Genomic DNA, 16532 nt, shown 5'->3' with positions numbered 1-16532 from the left:
ACTGTTCTCCGGGGAGAACTCGGGTCCTGAGAGTCATGAGGACATTCCTTGCACATATGACCATCTGTCCAAAAACTGTTGCACATAAAGAAATTGTACTTCCCGTTAAATAGGAACAGTGATCGAACCTCCAGGCTCCCCAGATTCCAATCTGATGATGCCCTATCCAACTCAAGCTCCAGGGTTGAGTTTACTTTTTAATGGGGCCCTATGCAATATTAGTTGGACAGGTTGAGAATTGTTTTGTTGTTATATGTCTAAAGGTCCATCCATCCGCTTATCCTTTTCAGGGTCGCAGGGGGCACTGGAGCCTATCCCAGCTGTCATAGGGCGAAAGGCGGGGTACACCCTGGACAGGTCGCCAGTCTGTCACAGGGCTATCACATAGGGACAGACAACCATTCACATTCACACCTAGTGGCAGTTTGGATTATCCAATTAACCTATCCCCACAAGCTGCATGTCTTTGGACGGTGGGAGGAAGCCGGAGTACCCGGAGAGAACCCACGCAAACACGGGGAGAACATGCAAACTCCACACAGAAAGACCCCGGCCTGATGGTGGAATTGAACTCAGGACCTTCTTGCTGTGAGGCAACAGTGCTAACCACCGTGCTGCCCGGTCTGTCTAAAGGTCATCAAATGTTAATGTCAGCTCTGCTGGATGACTAACATTATCAAAACTGGAGTAAGTCAGCTAAAACATCAGTGCAATAGAACTGTTTGTCTTTGACCAAGTTTATTTACGAGAGAATATTACAACTATTGCAAGTCTGCTGTAGTTTTAACTTGTGCCTACTGGAATTTGACTTTTCTTTTTTCATTCCCAGAGCATTCACTTCGGCGGACCGACGTGTCTTCTAATCGAACGCAGCAGTCTCCTGCCTGATTCCAAAGTGACTGAAGAGAGGTCGGATGAAGTGAGGGGTCAGCAGTGATCACTTTGGCTTCTTACAGCTGCTGAACTGTAAGCTCCTTCTTCTCAACTTTTCGGGCTGGAGAGACGCGAGGAGAGAAAACTCGCGAAAGACATCAGTGCAGGAGATGTCACCTGAAACAGTGGACACTGAAGTTAAGGATTTGTCCCACTGCAGGGCACCATGGAGAATTGCCAACCTTCTTTTAGAATATGCGATACACTACTGTGAAAAAACTCTTGAGACACCACTCATTTCTTTTTCTTTTGGTAACACCAATCTATGCCTAATACTGTTTCATTGTGAGTTTTTCTATCTAGCAATGCTTTGGAAGTGTGGTCGGGATCATTGTAATCATTAAAAATGAAGCTGTCATCATTACATGGTGGGTCAAAATCCAACCATGACAATGCTGTAGACACTCACTGACACCAACTAAAAATATAAAATTTGAATTCATTACTCCTTCAAAAATGTCGCCACTGATTTTTAGTCCAATTCTTGTATATTTGGCGTATGTCATTCTTCTTTAGCCGTTTCCCTTTCCTAAGAATCTAGCTACCCTTGCACTGAGACAATTTCTGTGAGGCTTCAGTCAACAGTAGAGGGATCAAATGAAGGGTCAGGTGCATATCTCAGAGCCTGGGCCAGGTCTATGCTGTATTTCTAACCTGTTTCTTAAGCACATGACTTTCAGATCCTGTTCATCTGTTTTATTCAAATCCTTTCTTGTCCCCTTTCCTCAACATTTTAAGCGCATGCTGAAAGCCACATGGACATATGTTAAGTTTTCAGCTAATATTTAGGAATCAACTCATTGGTACAAAAATAATGTTTTATCTACAACAAATGGTGTTGACCATTTATCAGAAACACGGTGACTAAAAATAACATTTAAAACCAGTTGTTTGGCAAGTTGTTTGTTAAGACGAGCCTGGCACATCCCTGAAGTCAGAAGCATTTTTATACTTGAATGAAGCATCAGTGTTGATTGGAAATTGTGAGGCACAAAGACTGGAGTAAAGTTCAGTGAAAAAGCAGCTGATAAACTTTGAACTATTGACCACATTTTTTAAAATAACAAAGGTCTGGCTTATTAGAAGCAAATTAAGAAACAATTGGTGACTCAAGCCTTTTGTACAGTACTGTATATAAGCAAGATTATAAGGAAGAAAGATCAGATCAATGTTTGCTTTGCATACCCACGAAAGAGAAAAGTGCCCGCAGCCTCACATTTTTGCGTTGCTCCTAAGCCTAGCCCTGTGAATCACGGGACGTACAAGTAAAAAACCTTTATTTTCTCTTAAATGGGATTCCTGGATACTTAATAGCAAGTGTGGAATTTAAAGGGAAGTAGTGGTGAGCATCCTGTTCATTCTTTTTTTTTTTTTTTAACTTACCAACTCTCATTGAATTCAGTCAAAATTACAGTTTAACTGTATAAATACTGTATTGTAGCCGTCTTGGCACATCCTCCTTAAGGCAATGTTCCTGTGCCTCATTTATAAGAAAGGGAAAAGACTGGCAGCATTATCACAGCAAATGTTTTTCAAGCTTATCCATAAAAATAGGAGGGGGGAGGGCCACAGAGCAAGAACCTCAAGTTAAAGCGCAACCACCAGAGCAGGAAAAATCATAGTATCACGCTAGTGTGCCACAGCAAGACAGCCCAGGATGCTTCACTCACTCTATCCCGAACATCCTTAGGTTTTACTCTCCTGCTGCTCGGGGTACGTCCTGTGGTAACAGAAGCAATGATATGTCAGTCAGTGGTTATTTCCTCAAGTGGACATGTGTCATTTGTCTTTAGTGTTAAATTAAAGGAATTAGAGAGGACATTTTATTCAGGGATGGTGTGACATATGCTTGTGAGAGCACATACATGTTTTACACACTGGAGACACTGAATTATTCAAGGCACGGTGTTGCTGCTGCGGGCAAGCAGATGAAGCACTGTTTTAATACCCATAAGACTCTGAATGCTTAAGTTATTCTTAAATAGTAGAGTCTGTGTACACCTCAGTGATATTTCACAACATGAGACTAATTGGTTTATTGCTTTGAATAAGCCAAGTGCTACCAAAAGTTTGTAAATCACCAAAGACACACCAGAGTATTCTGTAAAATAGCACTCTCCCAGCATCTGGCTATATCTATGGATTACAACCACTGCCGTATTTATTATTATTCAATAATTAGAGCAGCTATCATCTGGAAAAAGAATGCTGGGAGAATGTTAGACAGAAAAGATGAGAGAGGGAACAGCAATGAGAATAAGAAGCAGGCAGCTGGGTTAACAGATCCATTTCAGTTTCTCAGTTTTATTGTATGTATTTTGTTTTTCCCCTTAGTGCTTCTAAAGACATGGAAGCGAGTATTCCAAAGATATCCAAATGCCAGTAAACAGAAGAACCCCCGCAAGTAATTCAGAACCGTGTCACAGTTCTACCCGACCGGCTGTTTTTCAAAGACAATGAAAAAACAAACATTAAACAGAATCTGTGACCGAATGCTGAGAGGCAGGAAGTTAGCATTAAGTTAAAATATGCAAGTGTACTATATACAGCATGTTTGCGCCTTTAACCACTCTTAAGCCAATACTACACACAAATGGACACAACATTTAATACTTCCGCGAGGGCGACAGCTCTTAACAGTTTGGTCACAGTAGCTTCACATCACCCCCCGAGACTGGTTCTACTTGCAGTACATTGAACTATTGCATCTATCAGGTAAGTCACATCTTCTGAACATGTGAGCACCAACAGTGTTTCTACCACTCTCACAACTCAGAAAGGATGGTAAGAGTATCCTGTATATACCCAAAACAATTCTTCTTTTTTTCCTTTTTTTAACATGATGTTATACAACAGTGTCAGACACTTTCCCTTTAAAAAAAAAGTCTTTGGCAGAGGAAAATAAAAGCACAGTATAAAAAAAATGAAAGAAAAGAAAAGAAGAAAAGTCACCACAGATTCGTGTGTGGATGAAACAATGGCACAGAGGTGGAAAAAGGAAGAAACTTATGACACCAGAGAGGTCATATCGGTACATGCTTTTTTTGACAGGACTGCACTGCACAAAGTGATCAAATTATAGAAAAAATATTCATCATGCTCAAGATGCAAAGGTCAAACTTCCCAAAAATCTAGCAAAGCATACAGAGGATATTCTTAGCATTGACGTAGATATGCTAGTCCTGTCACGACACGAGTTTTTAAAAGATTAAATATACTCCATAATTTCAACATAACACGAATACTTTCCTGTAATATTACCATTGCCAGGAAGCTGAAGAGCTTTTTAGTTTTATGTTCTATAAATGGAAGTGAATAACATGATGCAATTTTACGTTTCTGCATGTTCTCACTGCTCTGAACTATTGGCAGTTATTGCTCAAATAATGAGTCACTGTCAATTCAGAATTTCCTCAGAGAAATCAGAAGTTCCATCGATATGTTTGCATAACCTAATGAGAAGTGGCACGTTTTACTGCCAAGACAAAAGTACTCTGTAATCTAAGGCCATTTGAAAGTTTTCTGATTGCTGTTAATGTAAAATATATCTAAAGACCTCCATCATAAATTCTGAATAAGGATTTTAGATTGAAATGACAATCATTAACAGAAATGCTGATATAAAACTGCATTCAATAATGCATTGCACTGGTCCTCTGGAAAGATAAATAAAAAAGACATCATTAAAATAGACAATAAATTGACAACAACTTGACTAGACAAGAACAATGTAAAAGCTAAATGATAATTCTGTATATGGGAAAAGTGCAGAGTCTTTTTTTTCCCTTTACATATTATTTAACTGTCTCTCAGTATTCTTTAACACATGCACTCTCCTGTTCACTCACTCACTCATGACGACACAAAGTATCTTACAAAGCAGGCGAGGGTCTCTTCCCCACAAGCCCTTCAACATTTTTGTCACAGTTTCACTTCTTCCTTCCCGACCCCCCTTTTTATACACAGTAAAACTATCCTGCCCACCTCTACTGCAGCTTGTCAGTTACTCTTTTTCTTCTAAGTTACTGGAACAAATACCATATTGTTTTACCTCATGCCACAGTACACAGTTTCTAAACTTCTAAATATGCATATTTACATCTCTGATGAAGGAGAGATGGGTACATTGGATGTCACACAGATGGTCTGGATAGATATAAAGTGTACAGGATTAATGCAGCGAGATTCTTCTGAGGTAAGAGCTGTTAGGCAACAAAAATAAAAACACCCACAGCCTCATACAGGAGGTCACACCATGTAATGAAGTTAGAGCATAACCCTGTTAGCGAAACACCAAGAAAGCTGATGTCATTTTACTGGCTGTGTTGTGTAGCTAGGATTGGTAGTGCCAAGTAATGGCAAGCAGAAACATAGTGGCGAAGCAGGAAGATGGTGAAGGTGACTGGATAGTCAGTAGAGTTAGAAAGGTCCATCACGGGGATGCTCCCTATGACTCGAAGCATCCAATAGTCACTCTGTATTCAGACACCCAGCTTATCAGAAGTTGCCTGCAGGCTTAGATCTAGGGGAAGTAACAGACTTGTGATCAGGGTGTAGGGGCAGCTTTTACATGAATATGTTATTTTCTCAGTCAGGAGGAAGATTTATAAATAGAGCACACGCTTTGCTCCACGGTACAGAAGTGACCACTAGCATTCGTCTATGTTGAGACAGATGAATTCCTGGATGCACTTCCTATACTGCTGCTCAGTGGGACTGCTTGTGGGGTATTGACCTGGTTGACCCAGCGGAGCCGCCTCTGCCTCTCGCATCTCTTCATTCATCCGAGCTAGACGCAACCTGGAGGACAGGAGTGGGAAGGAGCGAGGCAGGACAAAGGGAGATGATAGAAGGTGAGAAAATAAGGTAAGGGTGAGAGGAGGGAGGAAGGTAAGAAAAGAACTGTTATGACTTTGCCACCAATGATGGATACACAAGCTTTCATAATAACATTATAAAGATTTAAACTATTTTTTAACTGTTTATCCGCAGTGCTTACAAGTGGAATAACAATCTGGTGCAAGTAATTCTTTTAGTCACATGGATTAAAGCATAGATCAATACTACAAAAGACAAACATATGGTCCACAGAGAGAAAAAATTCAGCTGACTGCATTTAAATTGTTAAAGTTTTGCCAGGTTAGTTGCTTGTTCAGCAAAACCATGAAGTAATACATGTTCTTCCAGATCAGCTACTATTACACAGAGTGTCTTACAGGGTGACGATGTCTGCATTGGCAGCCTGGACAGCGATGCTTAAAGGATCATGGCCCTGTTCATCCACCTCTGTTTGTGATGCTCCCCTTTTCAGGAACAGACACACCTGGCTGTACAAACAAAGATGGGAAGACAAACAAATTTCTTTACCCTACAGGGTCCCAGTTCTCCTCACTGGTTGACCACATGCTATAAGGCTAAAGTGTAGCAGCCTGGGTCCCAGTCTCACTTGTGGGCATTTGCTGCGCCCCATTCCCTCGTTTCCTGTCTGATTCTTATATAAGACATCACCAAAGGCTCTGAATGGTATCATAAAGTGGATATCCCCATTATGATCATGTCAAGCACATCATGTTAGGAATATCTCCACCTATTTGCTGTTCAAAACATCTGTTTATTAAGGGTAACCAATGACAAGAAGATTGGCTTAAAAGAAGAGAAGCTATAACAGCTTGTTTCAGGCAGTACAATAAAGAAGGATTGTTTTTAATGCCACCCTAGCAGAGTCAAAAAATAAAATATGGTCCACAATAGCAATAGTGACATGGCAGATTTTGTGGAATGCACACATGATGACTTACTGATGTGGTATTCACTGATGCCTTTCATCATTTGTTTATCTCTGTGCTCCATACTTTAGTCTGAACATATAGGTCCAGTTTAAGCAGTTTCAAATGTGAATATTTCAAATACTTTAAAGCGATGAGTTACTCGTGATGGCAAGTATCACGTGGGATTGTACTGCATACCAGAGGAAGACTTTTGTGTGCGTTTTTTTTTTTTTAACAGTAACACTTCCTGTAGTTTTTCCTGGTTAAAACAACATAGTGTGTCAAAGAATAATACGATTATCAAAACTGGTTAGGCAGTTTTGTTATAGGGAAAGATTACTTCATGCATTCCTTAACATTCAAAACAAAAGGTATTCACTGCTGTTGGTACATTAATATTAGGTGTACCAACAATGGTTTACACATTTGCCCGGAAAGAGAAAAGGTGGTTCAATTCTAGCTGGAGACATAAATCCCCTTTGGGACTACGTCTGGCGCAAAACTCAAACACAGGGAGCCACCTGCTGTGGTAACCACTTTGTGGGAAGGGAGCAGCTGAAAGTAGCTTTTACCTAATAATTTCCACATTTCATGACATTATACACAGGCTAGAACACAATGATTATCAGACACAGCTTATTACTTCCATGTCTCTCTTACCCAGTGTGCCCCAGGTCAGTTGCATGGTGCAGTGGGCCTCTGCCTCTCATGTCCCTCTGGTTCACATCGGCCCCATTCTGTAGCAAGAACTCACAAGCTATCAAGGAGCCCTAACAAAGAGACAGATGGAGAATTTCAAGTCTACAGTGTTTATAATGGCAGACGATGCATTTACGTGGAGAGTCTTTCTTGTTTTTAATCGTTTATGACTGCAGATGTTTTTTTAATGTAGACAGTCCAGATAAAAAAGATTTTCTTTATCCCAACAGAGAAATTATTGTGTTACAGCAGCAGGATAAAAAATTACAATAAAAGCACAATCTATAATAAATACACAACATAGTAAAAGTGCCACTGCCGCATAGTGAGGGTCTTATATTGTGAGATAGAAAGTTTGCACTATATACACACCCAACAGTGATAAAAAACAAAACAAAAAAACAACACAAATAAAGAAGTGAAATAAAAATGAGGTTAATTTAAAGAAGTTTTTTTTTTTTTTAAAGAGTGTAATGGAGCAGTATAAATTGCATTAATAAATAATATGGATATTTTAAACTCAAGAAACACCTTCAAGAAGGTATAATGCAGAAATATGTGTGCAGTATCTGAGCCTGACAAACATGTTCACCTGTCAAGAAGAGTTATTGTACAGTTTCACTGAGAACGGTAGGAATGATTGCCTGAAAAGGCGCATATGAAGGGGTTGAATAAGTCTGAGGGAGAAGGAGCTGTGCTGCCTCTGTAGTGTGGAGGAGAGCTGATGACTCAAATGCCCTCCAGATTCTGGCCAATGATGTGAATTAACTCTCCACCCATGATGTTAATGGGCCTAGTTACAATTTTTTTTCCCTCCGGAAGTCAAACACCATTTCTTTTGTCTTGCTAACATTGAGAAGGAGGAGGTGATTTCCAACTACTGCAGTGTCAGAAAGCTTCTGCATGTGGCATGTTTCACTGTTGTACTAGAAACCTGCGGTGAACAAAGTAAACAGGAATGGAGACTAGGGATGGGTATTGATAAGATTTTAACGATTCCGATTCCATTTTCGATTCTGTTTAACGATTCGATTCTTTATCGATTCTCTTATTGATTCTTTTTTTTTAAAAAAGGAGAACACTAAGGTCGATTAGCTTAGAACTTTGTTTTATATCTTCTCTTTGAACAAGATAGAAATTTAGGAGTAACATGGCCTTACAAACCCAACAGTGAGATCTTGAGAGATCCAGCCTACGACTCTTCAATGGGGTGTCACAGGGTCCCCAGGAAAAAAAATTGTAAATGTAAAATAATAAAATAAATATTCTTGTGAGACATATCACATATTGACGGGGTCGGGTTATGTTAAAAAGTATAAATTGTTATACTTTGTTCATTGGTTCAAAGGTACCCCACACTTCTTTTTTTGTTTGCTTGTTTGTTCTGGTGTATTTTTCATTTGAACTGTTACTCTGCCAGAGTACTCATATTTACAAGATGGCATTGAACGCCCCATTGGTGTATCAGGAAAACTATTTTGTACGTATGTTCCTTGAAGGGGATTGAAGTCGTTCTTTTTTCCACCGCAGCGAAGGGCTAGGAGTAGGAGAGGAGCTGCTGTATGTTTTTGTTATCGAATCGATCTGATTGTGAAATAAAGCATATGCAGTGAGAAAGCAACTCCAGGAGTCATCCCTGCCTTAAAGCTGCAACATTCTTCTGTAGCAATAACAAAGTATAACATAAATTGTTCTGTGGCAATTACACAAGAATATCCAGTAATGTCCCTGCCTACAATTAAACACATTCACTTACCAAAAATCGGGGGCATCTGCTGTGGCAAATGGGTGCAAGCCTTTGACCACAAACTTAGACACTGCTCGGTGACATTCGTCTATCCTGGCCTGAAAGGAGACGCTACCGGTAGACTGCAGCGAGAACTGCCAGCGAGCGCCAGCCAGACTCTGTCTGTCTCTCTCATCATGGTCACCTACATGTACAGTAATGGCAGGTCTTGTAATAAGGCAGATTGCGCTAACATAATATGCACTGTTAGTTGATTATTTACCTGCCGCATTAACGGGAGAGGACGTGCAAACGTTAGCGCTGCTGCTGGGTTGAGAGTCACGAGTCCGGAGCGGAATTAAAAACGCGTGTCATCGCGTGTTTTGTGAGCAAATGCTTTTGCATATTCGTAGTGTTTCCTCCCTTAAATGAAATATCTACTTTGCAAGTTGCCCTGTTGTCATCGGTTCTCATAAAGTATAATCAAACTTTTGAGCGTTTGAGCCGCTTAGGCGCCGTGTTTCCTGTCAGGTAAATGACGCTCCGCAACGTGGTGACGTCATTCGGGGCGACTGGAATCGATAAGGGAATCGTTTGCAAAAATGGCAAACGATTCCAAGGAATTGAAACAGTGGGAACCGGTTCTCAACAAGAACCGGTTTTCGATACCCATCCCTAATGGAGACAGGACTGTCCCCTGTGATGCCTGAGTATTACAAACCACCACACCAGCTGTGCAAACTGAAGCCACTCTGACAGAACAGTAGAAGTGGTGACACCCATTCTGAGCAGCTTCTCACTTAGAAGTGGTTGGATGGTATTAAAGATGTGGAGGGAAAAAAAACAAACCCCACAATTCTCTCATAATGCCAACAGTACCATCCATACTATCCAGGTGGGAGAGACATGCAGCAGCATGTAGATATCCACCCTCAACAGAAACTGGCTTAAAAGGGTGGAGAGCATGTGTCACCTGCAAGCAAAGCCGGCAAGAACCAGTTTCTCCAGCACCTTCATGACATTTGACATCAAGGGCACTGGTCTGAAGTCACTTAACAATTAAACAGATAAACTTAATTTAATAAATGAAATTATTCATTTACATCCACATCACTTTATCCAAACCAAAACACCCACACATGTTTATCACAGAGTGTCTCACCCCTATCACAGCCTGAATGAGTGGCGTTTTTCCCTCCTCTTCCTCGCAAGCGGCGTGTACGTCAGCACCGTGTGCCAAAGCCTCCGCCATGAGCGGCAAGTTGTGGAGTCGGGAGGATCGGTATAGGAGCGCGCCAGGGTGGAGTTCTCTTGGGTCTTCAGGGTCTGAGGATACTTCCTGTTCAATTTCCACCTCACCACTGGAGGACTCCTCTGACTCCTCTTCTGTGTGTGAATAATTTAACATGAGAATGAGCGACAATATAAGTACATGTAACACGATTGAATTTAAATTGTAGCTACTTACACTGGTGGCACACAGCCCACAAGCACACGTACCTTCCTCTGTTACACTGTCCACCACTGAGCCAAAGGCCAGGACGTCTGTGCTCCCGTCAGTACTTCCTCCCAGGCCGCTGTCGCTACTGAGACCTGCAGGGCCAAGCATCGCCAAGCCACGGACACGTTAATCATTACTTGGCACAAACTGCATTACATAAAGACACGTTATCGCTTGGATTGCTCAGGAAATCACAAATATGTGGAAAAATGCTGTAAGAACTTCAGTTTCTGAGTTATTTTGTTTCACTGTGGAGCCTTTACCTAAAATCTTCTCTAATGTCTACAATAACAATGCACTGTATCAACACATTGTGTAGTGGACTTACTGCGAGGACCAGAGCCAGTGTCAAAGTAGGAAAATAATGAGTCCAACTCATCTGGACAGAACAGCGAGTCCCGGCGAAACTTTGCTGCAGCTGCTGCAGGAGAATAAAAGATCAGAACAAGAGCTCAGTCTGGGCTTCACAGTGTGTTTGGCTTTATCACCACATCACAAGTCCCCACACTGACCTGCTGAGAGGTTTGCCGGCGAGGCGCTGCCAGGTTCATATCGGTGATATTTCCTACGAGCCTTGTTGGGTGCCCGAACAGAGCTGTTGTGTCGCTGGCATTTCTTCACTGTCCAAGGGCGGGACTTCCTTTCACCTTGCACGAGCGCTTCGCTGCCACTCATCTTCTTCAGGAAGCGTTTCTCCACATATTTAGATTTGATCCAGGCCTCTTTCTCCTGTCTGGAGGTAAATGATCATAAGAAAGAAGGTAAAAGGTATCTTTAGAGTCTTGGAAAAATTACTCTGCTGGATAGAAACTGACCTTGAACTGGAGGGGCCTGGTTTTTTTGCTCCGAGTTCTTCACAGGATCCCTCATAAATCTGGTTGATCACAGTATTCCCCAATTCACACATCAGCTAAATATAAGATGAGAGAACAAACATGAGAGAGACAACACAGAAAGTGAACATTTTTTTAAAAGGGCTAATTAAAATTGCATTAGCAATGAACTTAAGGAATAAGACGTGTAACTCTGCTGGGAGGAAAAAACATGGCAGAGGGAAGATGAGCTGTAGGCAAAGCGTTAAGAAGGCGCACCTTAAGTAATTCTGGCTCCCACGAGTCTAACGTCAGTGAACGCACTTTAGAGAAATGGACCCCTAAACTCCTGAAAGAAACAAGAAAAAGAGACTTTAAAAAGAGTTTTTATCCAACTGGAAGATCTTAGCACAATCTTACTTTTGCTACTTTTATTTAAACTGCTTGGGGCGGCAAATGTCTGAAGCTATGCTCATAAGACCCTGGAGTAAAAACAGTATTGTCTTATTACTTAAAATATACACAAACGCGACAAATCCAGTATGAAAAACCATAGATTTGTGCTTTTTTTCTTATTAGTATTACATATACATTTATTTAATTTTAATTCTAGTGCACCCAGCCTTTTTATGGATACAGTTTTGACTGATAAGGCTACAGTACATGATGGAAAGTTTAACATATCAAAAAAGAACTGATACACTTGTGTGGACGTGAATGTAACGGGATGCTTGAATGCAGAAGATTAAACAGGCATGTGTTAAAAACAAGCAGAAGCAGGGCAAATGTCAGTCACCTAGATATGTGACGTGTTGTTCTCTTCTCTGGAAAGGAACATCTTTTTTTTGTAAATAGCCTTACTAAACTAGGACAGTTTCATTTTAAGGTTGGGCAATCAAGAAAAACTCACCAGAGAAAACAAACTGACAAAGCAGGTTTAAAGTCCAGTTTGTTCACTGCAGGCATTCAGTTTGATTTGACCACGTATGCATGTGGTATGATTGTCACCCATGCTCAAAACCGTTCTCCAACGCTTCCTCAATAACAAGTTAAGTAATCAAATAAATATGTGAGCAGACGTGTGTCACCACTTCTACAATGTAGTCACAAACTAGAAAAAAGTTATGAATGTATAAGGTTATTGAGGGCTGTGTGAGTGCAACCTAGCAGGGGAATGAGGATGGGGTCAATCATTTAGATCGTGTTAGTATACTTCTGAGCTCCTAATTTCTTTTTAGACCTTCATTATATGTTTGAATTTCTGTTTACTTATAGCCTTAGTCTCATCTATGTTCTTTGTCATGCTGTCTGTGTATTCAGCTTGTTTGCTTGCGTGAGCTCCCCTTTGTGGCTTCACCTGTTGGAAGTCAGCCAAAATAAATGGCTCACTTCTTGTTAATTTTGACTGCCTCCTACATCATGTATTTCGGGGTCTTTAAAAGATTTACAGTCCACAGGGTCTGTGTGATTGTTGCACAATAACTGCAGCCCTTAGTGTACAGTCACCTGTGGATCCCTGAGCACTCAATGCAGAGCAGCACTCCCAGGTTGATAGAAGCCCAGCAGGGAGCCGTTTGTCCACAGTCACTGCACAGCTCATTGCCTGGCAGGCTCTGCACCCGCTGGAGGAGGCTATCTCCTCCTCCCCGAACTCCCTTATCAGCCCTCTCTCCTCTCTCTCTGGGTTCACTGGCAGAGTCAATGCTGCTGGTGGAGGGTGAGGCAGTCCGGTCCAATCGCTGTGAAGATGGAGTTACAAGTTAGCGATGGAGACTTGATAAAATCTAAGGAAAAATAAAGGCTTGCATTACAGGATTGTGTAAGTGTTATTGTATTGGGTTATGTGTTTGTTTTCACCTCGATGTAATAGTTGTCGGTGATGTCCTTGTAAGCAGAAGCGATGCTTGCCTGGACAGCCTGGATCCATGCCTGCCTCAGCTTCTCAGACTCAGCCTGCAGCATGCAGCTCCTAAAGGTTTATAGAAACTAGTTATAAACATCTTTATCTGTTTAATATTTTAGCTTAAGTCTGTCGCAATCTGAAAAAAATACAGTTGAGCTTATTCTGGAGTGAAATACACACACTTACTTAGTGGGTGAAACCACCTCAAAGCAGAACCGCCTCTCATTATCTTCACATGGTTTGACTGAGCACAACCTCAAATCCTCAACAACCACTGTCAAAGAATCCTGCCATTGAAAAAGGGGAGTGCCAGAAAAACAAAGCTTAGTGACAGGATCGACAGGAAAGACAAGACACTGGTTGACCTGCTATTATACAAATGGTGGCAAATAGAATTCAGAACTCTAAACTGTGTAGGTTAGCTAGAGTGGTGACAAAATCCTAGCATAAGGACCCCAAAATGGTAGATTTACATTTACAAAATTAGACTGTACCTTGAGTTTCTTTTGGTAGACCAGCTGGCTGTTTTGTATAGAAAACCACCGCCTGGAGGGGGTTGAAGGTATGAAATCAGATTGTTAGAGTGACAGAGATAGGCTGACTCAAATGCTGAAGTCTACTTTCAGTACTGAACCAATGGAATGAAATCGACTAATTTAGTAGAGCTCAACAAAGCACATTCCTTCTTCAGTTATTCTACATAGAAATCTGAGAGCTCACAGGCAATAAAGTTAGAAAGATCAGCTTTTTACCCCCATCTTGTCACATTAGCGTATTTTCCATATGAACAGGTTATGGCTGATTTGTAAGCTAACCTTGATTCTATTTTGTTATATATTGTAACTTTCCATTTTACCTATTCCAGGTCTTGAATGCATTGCTGGCCCTCTTAAAGAGGTAGCCCTCCATAACCACACCATTGGGTGCATCCACATTGAATTCCAGCTTAGGGTCATCATAGGAAAAATCCTGTGAAGAGAACATATGAAGTAATTATTTGTGTGAAAAAATGAGCGTAAAGTCCACAACAAATGTCTGCGTAACCTTATCGGGGGCTCATACAATAGCCGTGCCTCCTCAATAATCAGTGTCCTCTCTACAACACGATTAGTTTACATTTAAAGATTGTGTCAGGATTTCTCGACCATTCAGTATATCTAAGATTAGCCAGGAAGGGTCTCTAAAGTCAGATGCCACCTGTTCAGCGAAGTGAAGAACAAAAGCACACAGATTGTGAAATGAGAGCCGAGGCTCAGGTTTGCTTATCTTAGGTGACACTTTGATCTGAGGGAGTACTAAACATATGGCAGACTAGTAGGCACACATACTTTCTACTTAGGGAAACCCTGTAATTTTCCACTTTCCTTTAGCTTTGTTAAAAGCATAAAAGTCTTTTCACTGATTCCTTGCCACAAAGTCACCTCCCATTCACTGAAACGAACGGATTCAGACATAAGATAAGTAGGTGAACTGCCATGTGACACGGAGGTACTATAATAACACAAAAGTCTTCAGCAACAATTCTTCCAAAACATGATGTGATGTGGTACAACAGCTTGGTTCTCCACCGGCCAAACACCTGGAGGTGTTTCCAAGTGATTCAAGAGCCACTTATGCGCAACATTTGCTGGAGAGCAGCAGGCTAGTTGTAGGCTCTCCAACTGGGCGTTTTTGCACCAACTTTACAGAATAAAAGACAGAAGAACATTTGGAGGAACACCCGTGTTGGCATTTCCCTTAACTCCAGTTTTCCCTCATGCAGCTAATTGTTGCATTTTAAAACTTTTAAACCTGTTGTCTGTTCACCGATGGAAAAAGGAACACAGCGTACAAGAGTCGAACATAAGCTCTCATCAAAACTTCAGGTTAAATAAATAAATAAAAGCTCACCAGCGTGTAGCTCAGCATGCCAAGTATCTTCATCTTTATCACATTGACATCCAGCAGCATTACGATGTCGACAGGAAAATAAAAGCTTAAATTCATAAATAAATGATGATAAAGGAGACAAATGTGCTCCTCACGCAAGTCCAGACACACACTGTCAAAGAGGAACAGCGACACGCTCGTGCCGCTCCTCCGGTCGCGTGGACCCGGCGCGGGCGCACATTAGCATACAGCTGTCACCGTGTCCTCGCGCCCCGCGGGGATGACCCCTGCAGCGCCTGCTGAAGATCAAACGTTTCATTTTCCTGCTGCATGTGAGGCCCTAAACGTAGCCATACCTCATCCCCGCCCCACCCGCGATTTAAGGCTGCCCTTTCAGCGTCTTCTGTGGGAGTCAGTTTTCCATCTGTCTGCAGCTCTAAAACTTTTTCCTGCTTAATCAAGCTGACATTATTGCTCCCCAAACACCAGCCCGGAGCACCCTCTTCCCACCTTAAATCAGCCGGGACCGCGCAAGAATGCAGCGACTAGCCCAAAGGCGCTGGAGGCTGCATAGCGCCACTGAGCCAAACTGCCCTATTAAGTCACTGTGTTACACTAATTGATACAATTTAGTAATGAAAAACTTAAACATACATAAGCTTCTGCTGCTGGGGGCTTCCCATGATGCACTTGGTCACTCTGTCTTTTAACTACAGCATTTAATCATTAGCAATTCTTAAACTCTGACTCTCCAGTAGTTTGCCTTTTGTGCTGCCTCCCTCTGTGCTCTTCTCTTTCCTCTCACACCCAACCAGTCCCTGCTCCTGTGGTTCCATCAGTGGTTTCTTCCTGCTAAAAGGGAGCTTTTCCTTCCCAAGGTCGCCAAGTACTTGCTCATGGGGAATGTGTGATTGTTCTTTATAATATTTTAGGGTTTTCACCTTACAGTATAATCTGAATTGAATCACTGATAAGTTTTTGCAGTGCAAGCTCAGTTTATTATTTATAGTTTATTATTACATTCACAGTAGTTTAGTGATTCTGCAGCAATTGCAGCACCCAGCATGACTTAGGAGGACACTGAGCCCATGGGCCTGTGCTGGTCAGACTTTGTATGTTACTCCACGTGTCTCTTTGAAGACTAAAAAGAGCTCATTCATCAGCTTTTGCATTTAGTTTTAAATCATAAAACAACAGGAAATGTGCTGAGGATAATGGGTAATGCAAGAATGTAGCGCACAAGTAGCCCAAAGACGCATCGAGCTGCATAATGGGACTGAGTCAAACAGTGGGCCCAAAACATATCAGTGAGGCTGTATGA

At 41.5% G+C, this 16532-nt stretch overlaps 1 protein-coding gene across 6 annotated transcripts in view; it reads right to left on the bottom strand.

The window, feature by feature from the left end:
• Positions 1 to 533: 533 nt before the first annotated feature.
• The window catches only part of acap3b (ArfGAP with coiled-coil, ankyrin repeat and PH domains 3b), a 59137-nt gene continuing 43138 nt past the window's right edge, over positions 534 to 16532 (bottom strand). Inside the window, exons 11-26 of one of the 6 annotated variants that reach the window (XM_042219372.1) lie at positions 14199 to 14311; positions 13837 to 13888; positions 13529 to 13629; positions 13297 to 13408; positions 12946 to 13178; positions 11719 to 11788; positions 11443 to 11537; positions 11140 to 11360; positions 10956 to 11045; positions 10627 to 10719; positions 10289 to 10512; positions 7362 to 7471; positions 6150 to 6260; positions 5669 to 5733; positions 2604 to 2653; positions 534 to 1050 (exon numbers count right to left, since the gene is read on the bottom strand). In XM_042219372.1, the coding sequence (XP_042075306.1) occupies positions 982 to 1050; positions 2604 to 2653; positions 5669 to 5733; positions 6150 to 6260; positions 7362 to 7471; positions 10289 to 10512; positions 10627 to 10719; positions 10956 to 11045; positions 11140 to 11360; positions 11443 to 11537; positions 11719 to 11788; positions 12946 to 13178; positions 13297 to 13408; positions 13529 to 13629; positions 13837 to 13888; positions 14199 to 14311 (1809 nt within the window). In that variant the 3' untranslated portion in view covers positions 534 to 981. Of the gene's footprint in view, positions 1051 to 2603; positions 2654 to 3217; positions 5734 to 6149; positions 6261 to 7361; positions 7472 to 10288; positions 10513 to 10626; positions 10729 to 10955; positions 11049 to 11139; positions 11361 to 11442; positions 11538 to 11718; positions 11789 to 12945; positions 13179 to 13296; positions 13409 to 13528; positions 13630 to 13836; positions 13889 to 14198; positions 14312 to 16532 lie in introns of those variants that run through there. The other 5 variants (XM_042219371.1, XM_014332468.2, XM_042219370.1 and 2 more) reach the window with 5 other exon arrangements.

Source organism: Haplochromis burtoni, unplaced genomic scaffold (genome assembly GCF_018398535.1).
Source record: "Haplochromis burtoni strain Fernald_Lab_line unplaced genomic scaffold, NCSU_Asbu1 Contig_32, whole genome shotgun sequence".
Classification (NCBI taxonomy): Eukaryota; Metazoa; Chordata; class Actinopteri; order Cichliformes; family Cichlidae; genus Haplochromis; species Haplochromis burtoni.
The sequence above is the reverse complement of the archived record's forward strand: the minus strand, read 5'-3'. Positions and strand labels throughout refer to the sequence as shown.